This window comes from Anomaloglossus baeobatrachus, chromosome 3, assembly GCF_048569485.1.
Source record: "Anomaloglossus baeobatrachus isolate aAnoBae1 chromosome 3, aAnoBae1.hap1, whole genome shotgun sequence".
NCBI classification, from domain to species: domain Eukaryota; kingdom Metazoa; phylum Chordata; class Amphibia; order Anura; family Aromobatidae; genus Anomaloglossus; species Anomaloglossus baeobatrachus.
In genome coordinates this window covers 324,509,675-324,527,009 of record NC_134355.1, presented here as the reverse complement: position 1 = coordinate 324,527,009, position 17,335 = coordinate 324,509,675, and the positions used below count along the sequence as shown (strand labels likewise).

General features: G+C 45.8%; 1 protein-coding gene across 1 annotated transcript; it reads left to right on the top strand.

The window, feature by feature from the left end:
- The first annotated feature begins 988 nt into the window (after positions 1–988).
- AMD1 (adenosylmethionine decarboxylase 1) lies at positions 989–16,574 on the top strand. Its single transcript, XM_075340049.1, is given in 9 exon segments — positions 989–1,071; positions 2,665–2,791; positions 3,559–3,661; positions 5,284–5,326; positions 5,581–5,725; positions 13,367–13,459; positions 13,540–13,695; positions 13,786–13,888; positions 13,891–16,574. Coding segments are annotated over 8 exon segments (792 nt in total). The 5' UTR covers positions 989–1,071; positions 2,665–2,674; the 3' UTR covers positions 13,923–16,574.
- The last annotated feature ends 761 nt before the right edge of the window (positions 16,575–17,335 follow it).

Below are 17,335 nucleotides of genomic sequence, written 5' to 3'. Positions count from 1 at the left end.
GTGGGTATCTCTTCATGGATGCTTCAGTCACATAATCTCCTTTGGGTGCCATTTTATGAATGACTCTTAATATTGCTCCTCAGGTGGGAGTTGTGGGCAAATGGGGCAGATAAATGGTTTTATATTTAAATAATCTATATTCATGAACCCCTTAATGCATTCTGCTGGAATAGAAAAATGTCTTTCAAAATAAATTCCTAAATACCATTGGGAAACTAACTACTCGTTTTCTTTGGGAAATAATCTGTAGTGTTAGGCCGAGGCCACACGGGGGACTACTGCGATCCTTGCATGACACTCTGCTCACGCGGGCAGCACAGCAGGAGCCGAGTGTCATGCAAGTGTCACTGCGACTGAGGTCCGATCATGCGATCAGACCACAGCTGCTAGGTGTGGGCCAGCGCTAAGGAGGCAAGGGCCGGCACTGAGGAGGGGAGGGAGGGATTTCTCTCCTTCTCTCCTCCGTAGCCGGCTATTGCCATTCTCGCCCTGCACAGAGTACTGTGAGTGCGTTTTTTTTTTTCTCTCGCCCCATAGACTTGAATGGGTGCGAGAGAAACTAGGATCGCATTACAATTGCAGAATGCTGCGACTGTTTTCTCGGTCCGATTACGGCTGAGAAAACAACCGCTCATGGGTGCTAGCACATAGAGTAATATTGGTCCAAGTGGAATTTGATGTTTTATCGCATTCCACTCGCTCCGATTTTCATGCAGTGTGGCTTAGGCCTTAAAATAACCACGGCCTTCTTACATGGACTCCTGTCCTAGAAGAAGACAGGTGCCAGCCAGCTTGTGCTGTAGGAAGCCTGCCTTCATGTGTGGGCAACTGGATACATGATGATAAATGCCAATAAATGTTGATGTATCGCGTACGGCTCTGGACTCTTTCTTACTATTTTCTGTCTGTACCATTGCACTGTCCTGTTTTTTCCCATGCAGATGTTTAGACCATTTTGGCTCATTTTTACTCTTCTTGTTTCAGGTTTGAGTGGGACAAACTCTTGGAGAACGTCCATTGTTTGATCATAAGCGTGACAAAAACTGACAAGCAGGAAGCTTATGTACTCAGGTAATGCGGCTTCTTTCATCTCTCTGCCCTTACATAGCAGCTTCTTCCTCAGGTCAGCAGTTGCCAGAGATGGCAGGCACACAGCTAGGCTCTGCCAGAGAAATCATGTGGATATCTGCTGTAACTGAGCGGATTGGCGGCTGGTTTTCAGTCCGATTACCCTAATGGGGACCAAAATGCGACTTCATGCTCTAAATGAAAAGGAGTTGATGGCTGTGGATGTTAACATACAGATCCACTGTGGAAATGTGCTCTATCCCTGCTGAATGGTGTCACAATAATAATAATAATAATAATTTTATTCATTTATATAGCGCCATTAATTCCACAGTGCTTTACATACATTGGCAATACTGTCCCCATTGGGGCTCACAATCTAAAGTCCCTATCAGTATGTCTTTGGAGTGTGGGAGGAAACCGGAGTACCCGGAGGAAACCCACGCAAACACGGGGAGAACATACAAACTCCTTGCAGATGGTGCCCTTAGTGGGATTTAAACCCAGGACCCCAGCGCTGCAAGACTGCAGTGCTAACCACTGAGCCACCGTGCCGCCCCACATAATGACCATTTATCCCTGTCTGTCTCCCCTAATCACTGGCTCTTATCATTTCTGCAAGATTTTCAATTCATATAGCCTGTGCGAGCTTATTCTTTTTCTAATTTGGGCACAGAATGACATAAGATCTAATATTCTATGTGATTTTGCCATATGAACGAGAGATGCTGATACACCATAATCTGCACTTCATTGCAAGCATTTGGCAAGGTCTACTCGACGACATGTTGCACGACGCTGAAATTGCTGCGACATATTTAACTTAAAATCTAATGATCCCCTATGGTGCTCCTAAATATGTTGGAGTTTCTATGTGATTTTCAAGCGACTTATCTGAAATTTGTCGTTTCATTTACAGCCGAATGAGAGGTCTAAAATAGCTGGTTGCGGACATGTTGGTGTAGCTCCAGCCTAAATGCTCCCTCTTAGGCTATTTGCTGCGGAAATTTCTTGAGAAATGTCTGCAATCTTTGTGCAGACATTTCCCAGCAAATCCTATGAAAAAAAAAATAGCTGTGCGCATGCTGCGGATTTTTCTCAAGAAGTTTCCTTGAAGATTTTCTTGAGAAAATTTCTTGAGAAAATGAGCATGTCAATTCTTTTTCGCAGGTACCTGTGGATTTCTGCAGTACAGCCTGCAAAATCCGCAGGGAACAACCTGCAGGAAAATCGCGGCAAATCCGCATGCAGATTTACCGCGGATTTGGTGCAGATTTTTTCCGGAGGTCTGGAAATCTTCCACTCCCAGAAATTTCTCAAGAAATTTTCTTGAGAAACTTCACATTTCTAGTGCGCACAAAGCCTTATCGAGTTATTCCCATTTGAACCAGTCATAGCTGAGATGTCTCTGTGCTTGATACGGGAGGTGGGACTTTGGAAACAGAGCGAGCAGGCCGCATCTCATGTTTCTATATTTGCTTAAAGCAATGTATTGATTTCCGCTAACTGAAGAAGTTTTCAAATACCTCATAAGATTATTAATCGCATTTAATGTCGCCATTCCTTCCTAAATGTCTTCATGTTTTATCTACACAGTGAGAGTAGCATGTTTGTCTCCAAGAGACGTTTCATTTTGAAGACATGTGGTACCACCCTCTTACTGCAAGCACTGGTTCCCCTGTTGGAGCTCGCTAGGGAGTACTGTGGGTTCGATGACATCCAGGTAAGCACGACATCCATCAAAACCAAGCCCCAGATAAACCTTGCACTATGTAGTAAAGTAGGGATTGTGAGAACACATATAGCACACATCCACTGGATAGGTGATATGTTTTTGATCCTTTGGGGTCCTCTGCAGGTCATCAGAATAGGAGTCCCAAATACCCCATTCAAATAAAACTGTGGTAGCTTACATGCTCACTCAATTTAGTCTAGTCTGAGACTGACCGCAATAGCTAAGTGCTGTACTTGACGTGCTCAACCACTGCGGTAAGCTAACTTAACGCTATTATTTAATTTAAATAATCCAAAGGTCACTTTCCACTAATAAGATTGGAAGACCTCACAAAAGCTGAAACTGCCGACCCTAAACCCTTTAGGAACTTTCCCACAAAGGAGTAATATATATATTATAATTTCTCCAACAACAATCTGAATTGAAAACAAAATTTCGTACGCAACCACCTACAAAATCTATTCCAGCCAACAAGTGTGACCACTTTCCATCAAGTGACGACACTCAAGACTTAAGCTGTCAAAGGATGTCACCATTCTGCTCTGCTTGGAGTGGATGAAGCCTATCTCACAGCGAGCAGAAGGGCAGGGCCAATAAATTCCAATTTGCTGACCCTCCCTCATGTTCCCAGCTTGTTTTCTTAGCGCAGCATTGTTATGGCTCCATATAGACATAAGGGCCTCATTTATCCAAACTGTGTAACTGGAGAAAAATGTCTTCTTATCCGAGACCTTTGTATTTCCCGCTCTTTGCAGAACTTCTTTTATTCACGAAAAAATTTTATGAAACCAGACCATCAGGAATACCCACATAGAAATTTCCAGGAAGAAGTTGAATTCCTAAATGAAATTTTTCCAAGTATGTGGATTATTCAACAAAAATGCATCTTTCATATATGTTTGATCCTTTTTTTTTCTCTCCCCAGCATATGTGCCATTTCTTACACTGACTATTTAATAAACGTCACACATTGTCCCTCATATGTGACCTTGCTTAGGGCTCGGCAACCTTTGGCACTCCTAGCATGCCTTGACAGCTGAAGACCTGTTGTGAGCTGTAGTTTTACAACGCCGTGCCTAAATGTGCTGACCCCTGGCAATGATTTTGTCAGTTATTTTTGATGAGGTATAAACGGCAATCTAACTATAGAAGCCAAAGATAATATTACTAAATGTATACCAGTCTATATGTAGAACATTAGGTGAACGATTGACCAGTACAAATTACCGCTCAAGCTCCAAATTTGGCCATCGAGCCCAAAAAAGCAGTAGACAACGCAGCATATCCTCTCCTGCGGCGCTGCGAGTGCTATCCGCAGGAGACCACAGATGCCCTTGCACACAGTGTTCGGGAAAAGCACATTTACCATGTTAAATCTACTTCAGTGTAACATGGATATGGTTTTGTCTAATTTGATATTTTACTCTTCCAAAGAGCTTATCATAAGGGGAGAACCGGCCCAATTCATCCAGACCAGCGTTGTTCGTGTATTATGCCTCTTACAGAAACCACGTCTGACGAGTACACTTTTGTGTTCGCCTCTCCACAAATCTTACGCTAGTCCTTGCTGGAGTAGGATTTGGGGTGTAGGAATCTGAATTTGAGGAGCTGCAGCCACCATGCCCTCCGTCCTGCCCCAGCTCCATGCACTTAGTCAGGATCTGTGTGACAATGACGTGGAGAATGCAAGATGTTACATACTCTTAGCCTCGCAAAAAAAATCTAAAAATTGTGACCTTTCAAAGCATTTTATACCAGAATATATTAGCATAAAATTTGAATCGAGTACAATGTGTTTTACCCCCAAAATAGTTAACCTCCACAAGAATGAATATGCATCCTAAACTGTATAATTGTTGGGAGCCAGGAGGTCTCATGGTTTTACACTATCGCTCCAATTCATGCCAGCAATATTGGCAGACTTTGGGCTTAAATTGCTTTAAAAAGTCTCAGTATGTTGTAGTTTTCATGCAAATTTCTTCTAGCTATGCCAAAATGGGGGGTGATGCTGGGGCATGTCGGGAGCATAACTCCACAGCTTGTCTAAGTTATGACTAGCTGTAGTGTTCGTTACACCAGAAATCCTACCCCTGTCAGGGACTGGTGTGGCACACGTCCCTCATCAGGCGCTCCTGATTCATGAAGACATGTGTAGCTCCTCATGAATCAGGAGCTCTGACTCCAACACACACCCTATGCCTCCGTATGCCACTTGGAAGTTCGGGAGCACAGGTGGGCATGACAAATCGGCTGTAGAGGAAGTTCTGATATTACTACTGTGGGGAGTTAGATCATTTTCCAAACACACATGCCCCCTACAATGCATTTATTAAATTGTCATATTTTGTAATTTATTTATTTTATGTAGAGTAATTTAACCCTAACCTCTTCATGAGTTCTTTTCAATGCTTTTTAGCTAATGGCTAGTTAAAGTAATAGAGGGAAGAGCTGTATGTAAAATGATTGTTTTCTCTTTTCAGATGGTGCAGCTTATTGCATGGGGCGCATGAATTCTGATTGCTGGTAAGTGTGTAACTCTATAATTCCCATGATCACTGACCGAGATGCCCTGTCAGAATGGAGTGGCCGTGCATGCATGCAAATGCTCCACTCATTGTCAGACTGCTGAAGAAAGCTGAGCGCTGTCCTCGAAATCTGCAAATGATCACTTATTCAGTGGATAACCCTTTCTAAGTGCACAAATAAACAAGGACTATTATTGAATTGTTTGAACATTGATATCCTAATTGTTTTGCAATATTGTGTTGTATTTGCAGGTACTTGTATACTCTGGATGTTCCAGATGGGTTTGTCATCAACCAGCCAGATCAGACACTGGAAATTTTAATGAGTGAGCTTAACCCTGAGATCATGGACCAGTTCTACATGAAAGATGGTGTTACTGCAAATGATGTCACTCGTGTAAGTTACATTAATATTTAAAAAAAATTGTATATTCACACTAACATTGTAATAGGCGATCAAAACATCACATCTACCCTAAAATGGGTAGATTTAGGGTGCAGCTTAGGGCTCAAAAAATAAGCAGTCACTGAGCTTCAGATCCCCAAAAATGAGAACATTACGGTCTCAAAAAATGTCGCCAAAAGCGTAATTTTTTTTTAAATAAAAATTTCAGGATTTTTTTCAAATAAAAAAAAACAAAAAAAAAACAACAAACACTGTACATGTTTATCTACGAACTCGTACTGATCTATTCAATCATAATGCCAGGTCAGTTTACCATATAGTGAACATGGTAAATAAAACTCCCAAAAACATTGTAAAATTGCATTTTTATTTTTTTATTTTTTTTTTTGCAGTTTCACTGCACTTGAAATTTCTTTGTCGCTCCATTGGGAGACCCAGACAATTGGGTGTATAGCTTCTGCCTCCGGAGGCCACACAAAGTATTACACTTTAAAAAGTGTAACCCCTCCCCTCTGCCTATACACCCTCCCGTGCCTCACAGGCTCCTCAGTTTTGTGCTTTGTGTTGAAGGAGGCACACATTCACTCAAGCTCCACATTTTAGTCAGCAGCAGCTGCTGATTATATCGGATGGAAGAAAAGAGGGCCCCAGGGCCCCCGGCATGCTCCCTTCTCACCCCACTAAGTCGGCGGTGCTGTTAAGGTTGAGGTACCCATTGCGGGTACAGAGGCTGGAGCCACATGCAGTTTTCCTTCCCCATCCCTTAGAGGCTCTGGGAGAAGTGGGATCCTAACCGGTCATCCAGGCACTGGGACCGGGCTCCCTCCGCAGCCCCTGTGGGAATCTGCCGGACAAGAGACTTAATATCATCAGGGACAGGCCCTGCATCCAAAAGGTACTCTGTGTCCCCTTGGGGACGGTGTATGGAGCGCTCGTGTCACTGACACTGCAGCCGCTGCTGTATTTTTAGGACGGCCGGGACTACCGCGCCGACCGTGCCTGTTTGTCGGCCGCGGTATTAAATTTAGTCCCCGGCTTCTGCGGCCTAGTACCATAACTCCCGCCCCCGGGCCTGCCAGTCAGGGGTAAGTGCGGGACGGTCGACCTGACGTCGACAGTGAGGGCTGGAGCATACTTTGGTGTCCTCCTCCCCCCTCACTGATCACTGTGGGGCACCAGATTCCCGCACTTTATTAGTCGCCGCCCACGGCCCCCTCCTCCCCTGAGAGCTCTGGCAGACATTTTTACAATCATTCTGCCGGTGGAGGTTTTTCAGGAAGAGCTCTGCAGCTCTGGGAGGCCCAAGGCAGGGAATCTGGTGGACACACAACCGCTTTGGGCGGTCGGTAAGCCACACCGGTCACCGGTGCTGGTCCCCCCAGGGTGCCGAAGTGTATATATTTATATAATATCTGTATACATTTTATCTGTTCGACCGCATTGTTTTTTGCCTTGAACCCTCAGTGATCACGCTCAGAGGAGACAACAGCATGTCGTCCGCAAAGAGCAAGGGTGCCAAGACACAGGGTTATTTTGCAACCTGTACCTCCTGTGCGGCTATGTTACCTGCAGGTTCCACCTACCCGCACTGTGAGCAATGCTCGGCCCCTGTTGCACTCGCTCAGCCGGAGCCTCGGGCACTGGTGGGGCCCTCGGCTCAGGTAGAACCCCCGGCCTCCACTGTCCAGGTGGCAGGGACAGAGTTTGCAGCTTTGGCTGAGAAACTCTCTGAGTCGCTGTCACAATCCATGGCTCAGTCTATGGACAGATGGTCTGCTAAGATACTAGAAGCTTTGCAGTCCAGATCGGTCCTTACACAGGCCTCGGGCACTGTGAGTTTATCGCCCCCAGGCCCCTCTCGGTCTGCGCAGCAGCGTGCTCCTGGAGTGACACCTGAGTCTCACGGGGAGGACTCCGACACGGACCGCAGTCCCAGGCCGGCTAAGCGGGCTCGCTGGGAACCTTCCCCGACTTCATCACGCTGTTCGGGGTCTCAGCTTGAGGACTCTCTGGAGGATGAAGCGGAGGTCGCAGCTCAGGGCTCTGACCCTGACGTTGCTCTCAATCTAGATATACCGGAAGGGGACGCCATAGTAAATGATCTTATAGCGTCCATCAACCAGGTGCTAGATCTTTCTCCCCCACCTCCACCTATAGAGGAGTCTGCTTCGCAGCAGGAGAAACACCAGTTTAGGTTTCCTAAACGTACACGGAGTGCGTTCTTCGATCACTCTAACTTCAGAGATGCTGTCCAGAAGCACAGAGCATTTCCGGACAAGCGCTTTTCTAAGCGTCTTAATGACACACGCTACCCTTTTCCTGCTGACGTAGTTAAGGGTTGGGCTCAATGTCCCAAGGTGGATCCTCCAGTCTCTAGACTGGCGGCTAGATCCGTAGTATCAGTGGCAGATGGTTCATCGCTCAAGGATGCCACGGACAGGCAGATAGAGCTCCTAATGAAATCCATCTATGAAGCCATAGGCGCGTCTTTTGCCCCAGCCTTTGCAGCAGTGTGGGCACTCCAGGCTATCTCAGCTTGTCTATCTGAGATTACTGCGGTCACACGTACCTCTGCTCCGCAAGTTGCGTCTTTGACTTCTCAGGCGTCGGTATTTTCATCCTACGCCATAAATGCCGTCCTGGACTCTGCGAGCCGTACAGCGGTAGCGTCCGCGAATTCGGTGGCAGTCCGCAGGGCCATGTGGCTACGCGAATGGAAGGCAGATTCTGCTTCCAAGAAGTTCCTAACCGGTTTGCCATTTTCTGGCGACCGTTTGTTTGGTGAGCAATTGGATGAAATTATTAAGCAATCCAAGGGAAAGGATTCGTCCTTACCCCAGTCCAAGCCAAACAGACCGCAGCAACGAAAGATTCAGTCGAGGTTTCGGTCCTTTCGGCCCTCAGCCAAGTCCCAATCCTCCGCGTCCAACAGGCCTCAGAAGGGCCAGAGGAACTCTTATGCATGGCGGTCTAAGTCACGTCCTCCAAAGACCGCTGGAGGCACCGTCTCCAAGGCGGCCTCCTCATGACTTTCGGCCTCCCCAACCCGCATCCTCGGTCGGTGGCAGTCTCTCCCGCTTTTGCGACGCCTGGTGGCCACATGTCCAAGACCGATGGGTGAGAGACATTCTGTCTCACGGTTACAGGATAGAGCTCAGCTCTCGTCCTCCGACTCGTTTCTTCAGAACATCTCCGCCCCCCCGAGCGAGCCGATGCACTTTTTCAGGCGGTGAACACTCTGAGGACAGAAGGAGTTGTGATCCCCGTTCCCCTTCAAGAACGTGGTCGCGGCTTTTACTCCAACTTGTTCGTGGTGCCAAAAAAGGACGGATCATTCCGTCCTGTTCTGGACCTCAAACTGTTCAACAGACACGTGAGAACCAGACGGTTTCGCATGGAATCTCTCCGCTCGGTCATCGCTTCGATGTCACAAGGAGATTTCCTAGCATCAATCGACATCAGGGATGCTTATCTCCATGTGCCGATTGCACCAGAGCATCAACGCTTCCTGCGTTTCGCCATCGGGGACGAACACCTTCAGTTTGTGGCACTGCCTTTCGGCCTGGCGACAGCCCCACGGGTCTTCACCAAGGTCATGGCATCCGTGGTGGCGGTCCTACACTCTCAGGGCCACTCGGTGATCCCTTACTTAGACGATCTCCTAGTCAAGGCTCCCTCCCGGGCGGCATGCCAACACAGCCTGACCATTGCTCTCCGCTGGACAAACAGCGTTCGCTGCAGACAGGGGTGCACTCTCTTCTTCGGGCCCAGTCACACCCCTTGCGGCGCCTCATGCACTTCCTAGGGAAGATGGTGGCAGCTATGGAGGCAGTTCCCTTTGCGCAGTTTCATCTGCGTCCACTTCAATGGGACATTCTCCGCAAATGGGACAGGAGGTCGACGTCCCTAGACAGGAACGTCTCTCTTTCACTGGCAGCCAAAACCTCTCTTCAGTGGTGGCTTCTTCCCACTTTTTTGTCGAGGGGAAAATCCTTCCTGCCCCCATCCTGGGCTGTGGTCACGACGGACGCGAGCCTGTCAGGGTGGGGAGCGGTTTTTCTCCACCACAGGGCTCAGGGAACCTGGACTCCGACAGAGTCCTCCCTTCAGATCAATGTTCTGGAGATAAGGGCAGTGTATCTAGCCCTAAAGGCGTTCCATCGGTGGCTGGAGGGCATACAGTCGGACAACGCCACGGCGGTTGCGTACATCAACCACCAGGGCGGCACACGCAGTCGTCAAGCCTTCCAAGAAGTTCGGCGGATTCTGCTGTGGCCGGAGTCCACAGCCTCCACCATCTCCGCAGTTCACATCCCGGGCGTAGAAAACTGAGAAGCAGACTTTCTCAGTCGCCAGGGCATGGACGCAGGGGAATGGTCTCTTCACCCGGACGTGTTTCAAGAGATCTGTTGCCGCTGGGGAACGCCGGACGTCGACCTCATGGCGTCTCGGCACAACAACAAAGTCCCGGCATTCATGGCACGGTCTCAAGATCACAGAGCTCTGGCGGCGGACGCATTAGTTGAGGATTGGTCGCAGGTTCGACTGCCTTATGTATTTCCTCCTCTAGCACTGCTGCCCAGAGTGTTACGCAAAATCAGGTCAGACTGCCGCCGCGCCATCCTCGTCGCTCCAGACTGGCCGAGGAGGTCGTGGTACCCGGATCTGTGGCACCTCACGGTGGGTCAACCGTGGGCACTCCCAGACCGCCCAGACTTGCTGTCTCAAGGGCCATTTTTCCATCTGAATTCTGCGGCCCTCAACCTGACTGTGTGGCCATTGAGTCCTGGCTCCTAGCGTCTTCAGGGTTATCTCAAGATGTCATTGCCACTATGAGACAGGCCAGGAAACCAACGTCCGCCAAGATCTATTACAGGACTTGGAGGATCTTTTTATCCTGGTGCTCTGATCAGGGTTTTTCCCCCTGGCCGTTTACCTTGCCCACTTTTCTTTCCTTCCTTCAATCAGGAATGGACAAGGGTTTGTCGCTCGGTTCTCTCAAGGGACAAGTATCGGCGCTTTCCGTGTTTTTTCAAAAGCGTCTAGCCAGGCTTCCGCAGGTCCGCACGTTCCTGCAGGGAGTTTGCCACATAGTCCCACCTTAAAAGAGGCCGCTGGAACCATGGGATCTTAACAGAGTGCTAAAGGCTCTTCAGAAACCACCTTTCGAGCCACTGTGGGATGTCTCTCTATCACGTCTTTCGCAGAAGGTGGCATTTCTAGTGGCAGTTACATCGCTCCGTAGAGTGTCGGAGTTGGCAGCGCTGTCATGCAAAGCCCCCTTCCTGGTTTTTCACCAGGATAAGGTGGTTCTGCGTCCGGTCCCGGAATTTCTCCCTAAGGTGGTATCCCCTTTTCATCTCAATCAGGATATCTCCTTACCTTCATTTTGCCCTCATCCAGTTCACCAATGTGAAAAGGATTTGCACTTGCTAGATCTAGTGAGAGCACTCCGGCTCTACATTTCTCGCACGGCGCCCCTGCGCCGTTCTGATGCGCTCTTTGTCCTTGTCGCTGGCCAGCGTAAGGGTTCGCAGACTTCCAAGTCAACCTTGGCTCGGTGGATCAAGGAACCGATTCTTGAAGCCTACCGTTCTTCTGGGCTTCCGATTCCTTCAGGGCTAAAAGCCCATTCTACCAGAGCCGTGGGTGCATCCTGGGCATTGCGGCACCAGGCTACGGCTCAGCAGGTGTGTCAGGCGGCTACCTGGTCGAGTCTGCACACTTTCACGAAACACTATCAGGTGCATGCCTATGCTTCGGCAGATGCCAGTCTAGGTAGGCGAGTCCTTCAGGCGGCGGTTGCCCACCTGTAAGAAGGGCCGTTTTCGGCTCTTTTTATCGAGGTATTCTTTTACCCACCCAGGGACTGCTTTTGGACGTCCCAATTGTCTGGGTCTCCCAATGGAGCGACAAAGAAGAAGGGAATTTTGTTTACTTACCGTAAATTCCTTTTCTTCTAGCTCCTATTGGGAGACCCAGCACCCCCCCCTGTTCCCTTCGGGCTGTTGTTCTTTTGTGTACACATGTTGTTCATGTTGAATTGTTCTTTTGGTTCGTGGTTCAGTTCTCCGAACATCCTTCGGATTGAATTTACCTTAGACCAATTTATAAGTTTCCTCCTTCCTGCTTTTGCACCAAAACTGAGGAGCCCGTGAGGCACGGGAGGGTGTATAGGCAGAGGGGAGGGGTTACACTTTTTAAAGTGTAATACTTTGTGTGGCCTCCGGAGGCAGAAGCTATACACCCAATTGTCTGGGTCTCCCAATAGGAGCTAGAAGAAAAGGAATTTACGGTAAGTAAACAAAATTCCCTTCTTTTTTATCCCCGGTTTCCATTACATTATGGGGCAGAATGATTGTGCCAATCAAAAGTGCAACTTGTCCCGCAGAAAACGAGCCCTCATTACGACTAGATCGATGAAACAATAAGTTATGGCTCTTGGAAGAAGGGGTGGAAAAAATGAAAATGGAAAATCGTGTGGTGAAGGGGTTGGTCACTATTCGAATAACCTTTTCTCAGCCCTCATCTTTGCCCTCATTAAAATAAAAAAAGCTTATACTCCCCTCCCGTGCTGACGCCGGTCGAGCAGTGTCGGCACTTGCATTCCTGGCGTTCATGTGAGATTGTTGCGACATGTGAGCTCCAATCAGCGTTGGCTTCTTTCTCAGCCTTCAGATGAATGTTAGCAAGAGAAGTGAGAACAGCAGTTGGCCACTCACCTCTTGTTGATTACTTATATGTCCGAAGGCTGGTAGTAAGAAGTCTGCTTTGATTAGGCGGTCACGTGTCAGGTTGTTACGGCACTCTAGCTCCGACACTACTGGAACTGCACTGGCTCGGGAGGGGAGTATAAGCTTTAATTTTAACGGGGAAAAAATGGGAAATGAGAAAGGGTTGTCAGAGTAGTGGACCCCTGGTTGATTGTAAATCATTAAACGCCACAACTAAACGGCAGAAGGGGGACTTTTTTTCTCCATTAATGGAGCAGCAGTATACATTCTGACAGCTACTCCATTTATTCCCTATTGGGCTTCGGAAAGAGCCTAATGAATGGAACAGCAGTAAGGCACGGACACTCCATTCTCTTGGAAATAAAAATCCCCATTCTGCTAATCTATGGACCCCCACTGATTGATACATTAACATTAGGGATGATCGAATACCTCAAATATTTGGCTTTGCGAATATTTGCGAATAGGTCACTGCTATTCGCGAATATTCGATGCGCAATGTAAGTCTATGGGAAACCCAAATAACTTCGGGCTTCCCATAGTCTTACATTGCACATCGAAAATTCGCATAGCAGCGACCTATTCGTCAGATATTCGTGAAGCCGAATATTTGAGGTATTCGATCATCCCTAATTAACATATATCCATTGGATGGATAAGCCCTTTGACACTTGCCCTCCTAGTATTACTTTTAGTCACTGGGTTGGTGGTGTGTTTTGACACTGCAATTAAATTGCGATCATTTTTACAGAAATATGTTGTGACCTTGTAAATGACAGCAGAAAACGTGATTTAAGCCAGACTTGTCAATACACACTTGCTGGGATCTGTAGTGTGCATGATACTATTGCAATGTATGGATGTTCACAGTTTCTAACTGTACTTGTTTTTCTTTTAGATGAGTGGAATTCGTGACCTGATACCAGGTTCTGTCATTGATGCTACAATGTTCAGTCCTTGTGGTTATTCAATGAATGGGATGAAATCAGATGTAAGTGTCTGTCATTTACCAGTAGTTTGCTTAATTTCTAACGTGAAGGTACTGTGCCTAATGTTGCTATTTTTTCTTAGGGAACTTACTGGACCATTCACATCACTCCAGAGCCAGAATTTTCCTATGTTAGCTTTGAAACTAACGTGTCGCAAACTACTTATGATGACCTCATTAGTAAAGTTGTAGATGTTTTTAAGCCAAGGAAATTTGTGACCACCCTTTTTGTTAATCAGGTAAAGTAGTTGTTCTTTGGTGGGTGGTTGGGCGCGGTGACATTTGAGCTTGTCGCCTTTTCTAACAAGCTGCCCATGCTTTGTCTTCAGAGTTCCAAATGTCGCACAGCATTCACTTGTGCTCAGAAGATTGAAGGCTTCAAGCAGCTCGATCGCCAGTTCGCTCAGTTCAACGATTACAATTTTGTTTTCACCAGTTTGCAAAGATCCAACCGCAGCAGAGTTGATTAGAAAAAATGAGGAGAAAAAAACGCAAAAAGAAATTGAATGAAAAAGGTGGTGGGTGCTTGCTAGCTAATGTCGCCAGGGCCAATGGTTTCCACTACCATCACCTTCTAGTTACAGGAAGCCCTGAATATTATACTAGTATGAGTTTGAATTGTATTCATTATTATATCAAGGAGTTAGATAACTTGCATGAATGCTCTCTCCTGTGTGTAGATATTCAATGCCACTCTTGCTGTGAAATTGAAGTGCATGTAGAAAAGTTAAACACATACTGTGCTAGATTCTCTAATCCTTGTAAAAATGCACCTAGGTCAACCCACGGCATAGTTTTTCTACAGGTGTCACCAAAAATTCCACACAGACAAGGTTTTCGTCCACACTAGCTCATGTTTGTAGGATCATTACAATGTTTTGTGAATTACAGGATCGTGTGCCGATTCATCACTGGACCATATTTTCTGGCTCTATGGAAGTTGTTTTTCACAAATAAAATTTATATTGTGCATAGTTTAGTTTCCAGTTATGTCGATGATTGACATTTATTCAGTCTCTTTTTTTCTTTTAATTCTCTAATTTGGGACCTTTCTATTCTAGGAAATCTGTCAATACCATTATTCTTAGCCAAGCAGAGGGTAAGTACAGGATAAGGCAGTATAAAACTTTCCATAGAAGCCTATTTCACAATCACCTGGTGTTTATTTGTATCACTTATTGTATTTTATTAATGCAAACATTAGTGCCCTGGTGGGCGTATTAGTTGACCTGCAGTCGTCCGGTCCTCATTGTTTTACCAGTGCTGCCCTCTTAAGGGACAGTGGAGACCTCTGCTCTTTACTGTCAGTCAAGAAAAAGAGGCGGGAGTAATGAAGAGGACCCCAGGTCTGCAAGTCAACCACTATGCCCACCAGGGCACTCGCCAGTCTAATTTACATCTGAATAGAATACAAATGCACCAGAGGGATCCTTGGAACTGTTTTACACCAGCCTGCCTTGCTTGCTTGAGGCTAGTGTCACACATCTGGCTTTTTGCCAGTTTGCCGGATTCGGTGGACTCCAGTACAGTGTGATACACTACAATGGCAGCGCGGCAACTTCCGGGTCACATGCTCTGGTCACATGACAGCATGTGACCAGAGCTTGTCGCGCTGCCATTGTACTGTATACACTGAACTGGAGTGCGCCGAATCCGGCAAACTGGCGAAAAGCTGGATGTGTGAAACTAGCCTAAGGCAAATGTTACGGACAGACTCCCTTTAAACCTTCCTATTCTGATTTGTACTGTGTATTTGCATTGGTTGCAGGTGACTTGAAGCCATGTAGTCTGAGTGTACTGCCATTTCTTTACCAGTTTTGACCTGGACCTTTCTCTGTAAATCTCACAATAACTGCCGGTTTGGATTGTGTATTAATATGCTAATGACCAGCCAGATCTCCTCGCAGACATAATCCTTGCGTTTTCATCTTATATCCCTGTGACACTCTCTGCATGTGACTACTATTCTGTATTTAGCAGTGCGGTGACCTCATCTGCTCTTCCTTGTGTAAATGTGTTGTGGTGCTTCTCTACTATATATCAGTTACAACATGGAGAGTCGGTGAGAATATGGGACTTACTAATGGGCAATCATGGTGTACAGTGCAGACTTTCAGAAACGTGGAGCTCTCAAACACCAACTGTTTCCATTTCCTTGTCTTTATGTACCATCCTTCCTGGATACATTACATCATTGTACCTTACATATTTCTATACAATACTTTGATAGTGTTAAACTATGCTTGGTATGAAATCAATGCACTAGGACATTCATGTTCTTTAGAGCTTAATTACGGTTTTGCAGACTTGGCAAAATGACAGTTGATCCTCTGCATCTGATGACCAATTGTAAAATCAATTTTTGGCCAGAATTCTGGTGCTCTTCCATGAAATTTGGCTTCTGTGGTCTGCTTTGTTCTACAGATTCAATGTCCTTTACTAGTAATCTACATTGTGGGTTAGATTTGGCTATACCGCCACATCTCTTGGAATGGAAACTACACAGGAACCGGTTAAATGGCATTTTGTTACACTATAGAAACCAAGAAAATGTCACCGGGCGCTGAGGAGCAACTATCAGAAGGTTATAGGTCAGGCAGCAAATCTCAGCTTTATAAATCTGTAAACGTGAAGCTTCAAGGAGTCAACAGCGAATAGTGTGTGAGCGCCTGTTCTACAATTGGTGCTCATTTTATGAGGACCAATGCATGAAACTATCGCTGTCCACTTTTGTTTTTAATATAAACTGACCATTGAAAGTCTTTGTAAAGGTTTCAGGTTTTTATATTAGGCTTATCTGGTTGTGGGGTATTTGGCATTTTAAGGGGCCATCTAATTTGAATGTGATTGGGAAGAACAGGTTATGTTGGTCAATTGTAGGCTAATTATGTCTAAATTATACCTATAAAATACCTTACAATAAGTGCATAGTAATATATATGGATGACCTGTTTAAAAACGATGGGCGAGTTAATTGCATCTTTAGGTTCTCTAGTTCAATGAGATGAGAAAAAATGGTTTCCTACTTTTCTCTACATTGTTAGATTTTGCTTAATTGAACTGTACTGAAAATATCTGTACCTCAGACCTAAATGCTTCAATAAATATGCATAAATCATGTCTTGTCTGTGTGATCTATTGTTGCCATTGCTAAATAGCAATATTTCTCCATTCAATAGGAAAACTCCTCTGTATCAGTCTAAGGGTAGGGATCACAGGTCTGGATGTTCTCCATCCAAGAACAATGGTCTGAATATGCTAATCAGTCTCATCCGGGATAAGAAGAAGAAAAACATTTCTACAGTCTCAGTCCGTGAAATTCGGACTTCACTTGGATGTCAACTTAGTACTGACTGATTATTTTTTCCATCGACCTATAGACTTGAATGGCCAAGTGCCATCACACAGCTTCACATACTGAAAATTGAAAATGTTACGGCTCTTGGAAAATGACACAAGCCAAACATATATGTATATATCTTTCAGAATTTTATTTCACCGTAAAATGAACGTTTTAAATACATTTTTTTTTCTTTAGTTATTGCAGAATTGTGCTTATTTTGCAACACTTTGGATTTTTCTTCCTACTTTCTAGTACAGCATATGATAAAATTGATGGTGTAATTCAAATGTACATCTTGTCCTGCAAAATACAAGCCTTAATACTGCTATATCGATGGAAAAATACAAAAATTAAGGCTCTTGGAATAAGGGCAAGAAAAAACTAAAATGAAAAATCGTCCTGTCCTTAACAGGTCAAAGGGACCCTGTTTGCACAGAATGACTGTTAAAATAAAGTACAGGCACTCAGTGCATCATGGTAGGGCCAAACACTTAAATACACCTTCCTGCCTTCTTGTGTCTCGTCTATCTCCACCC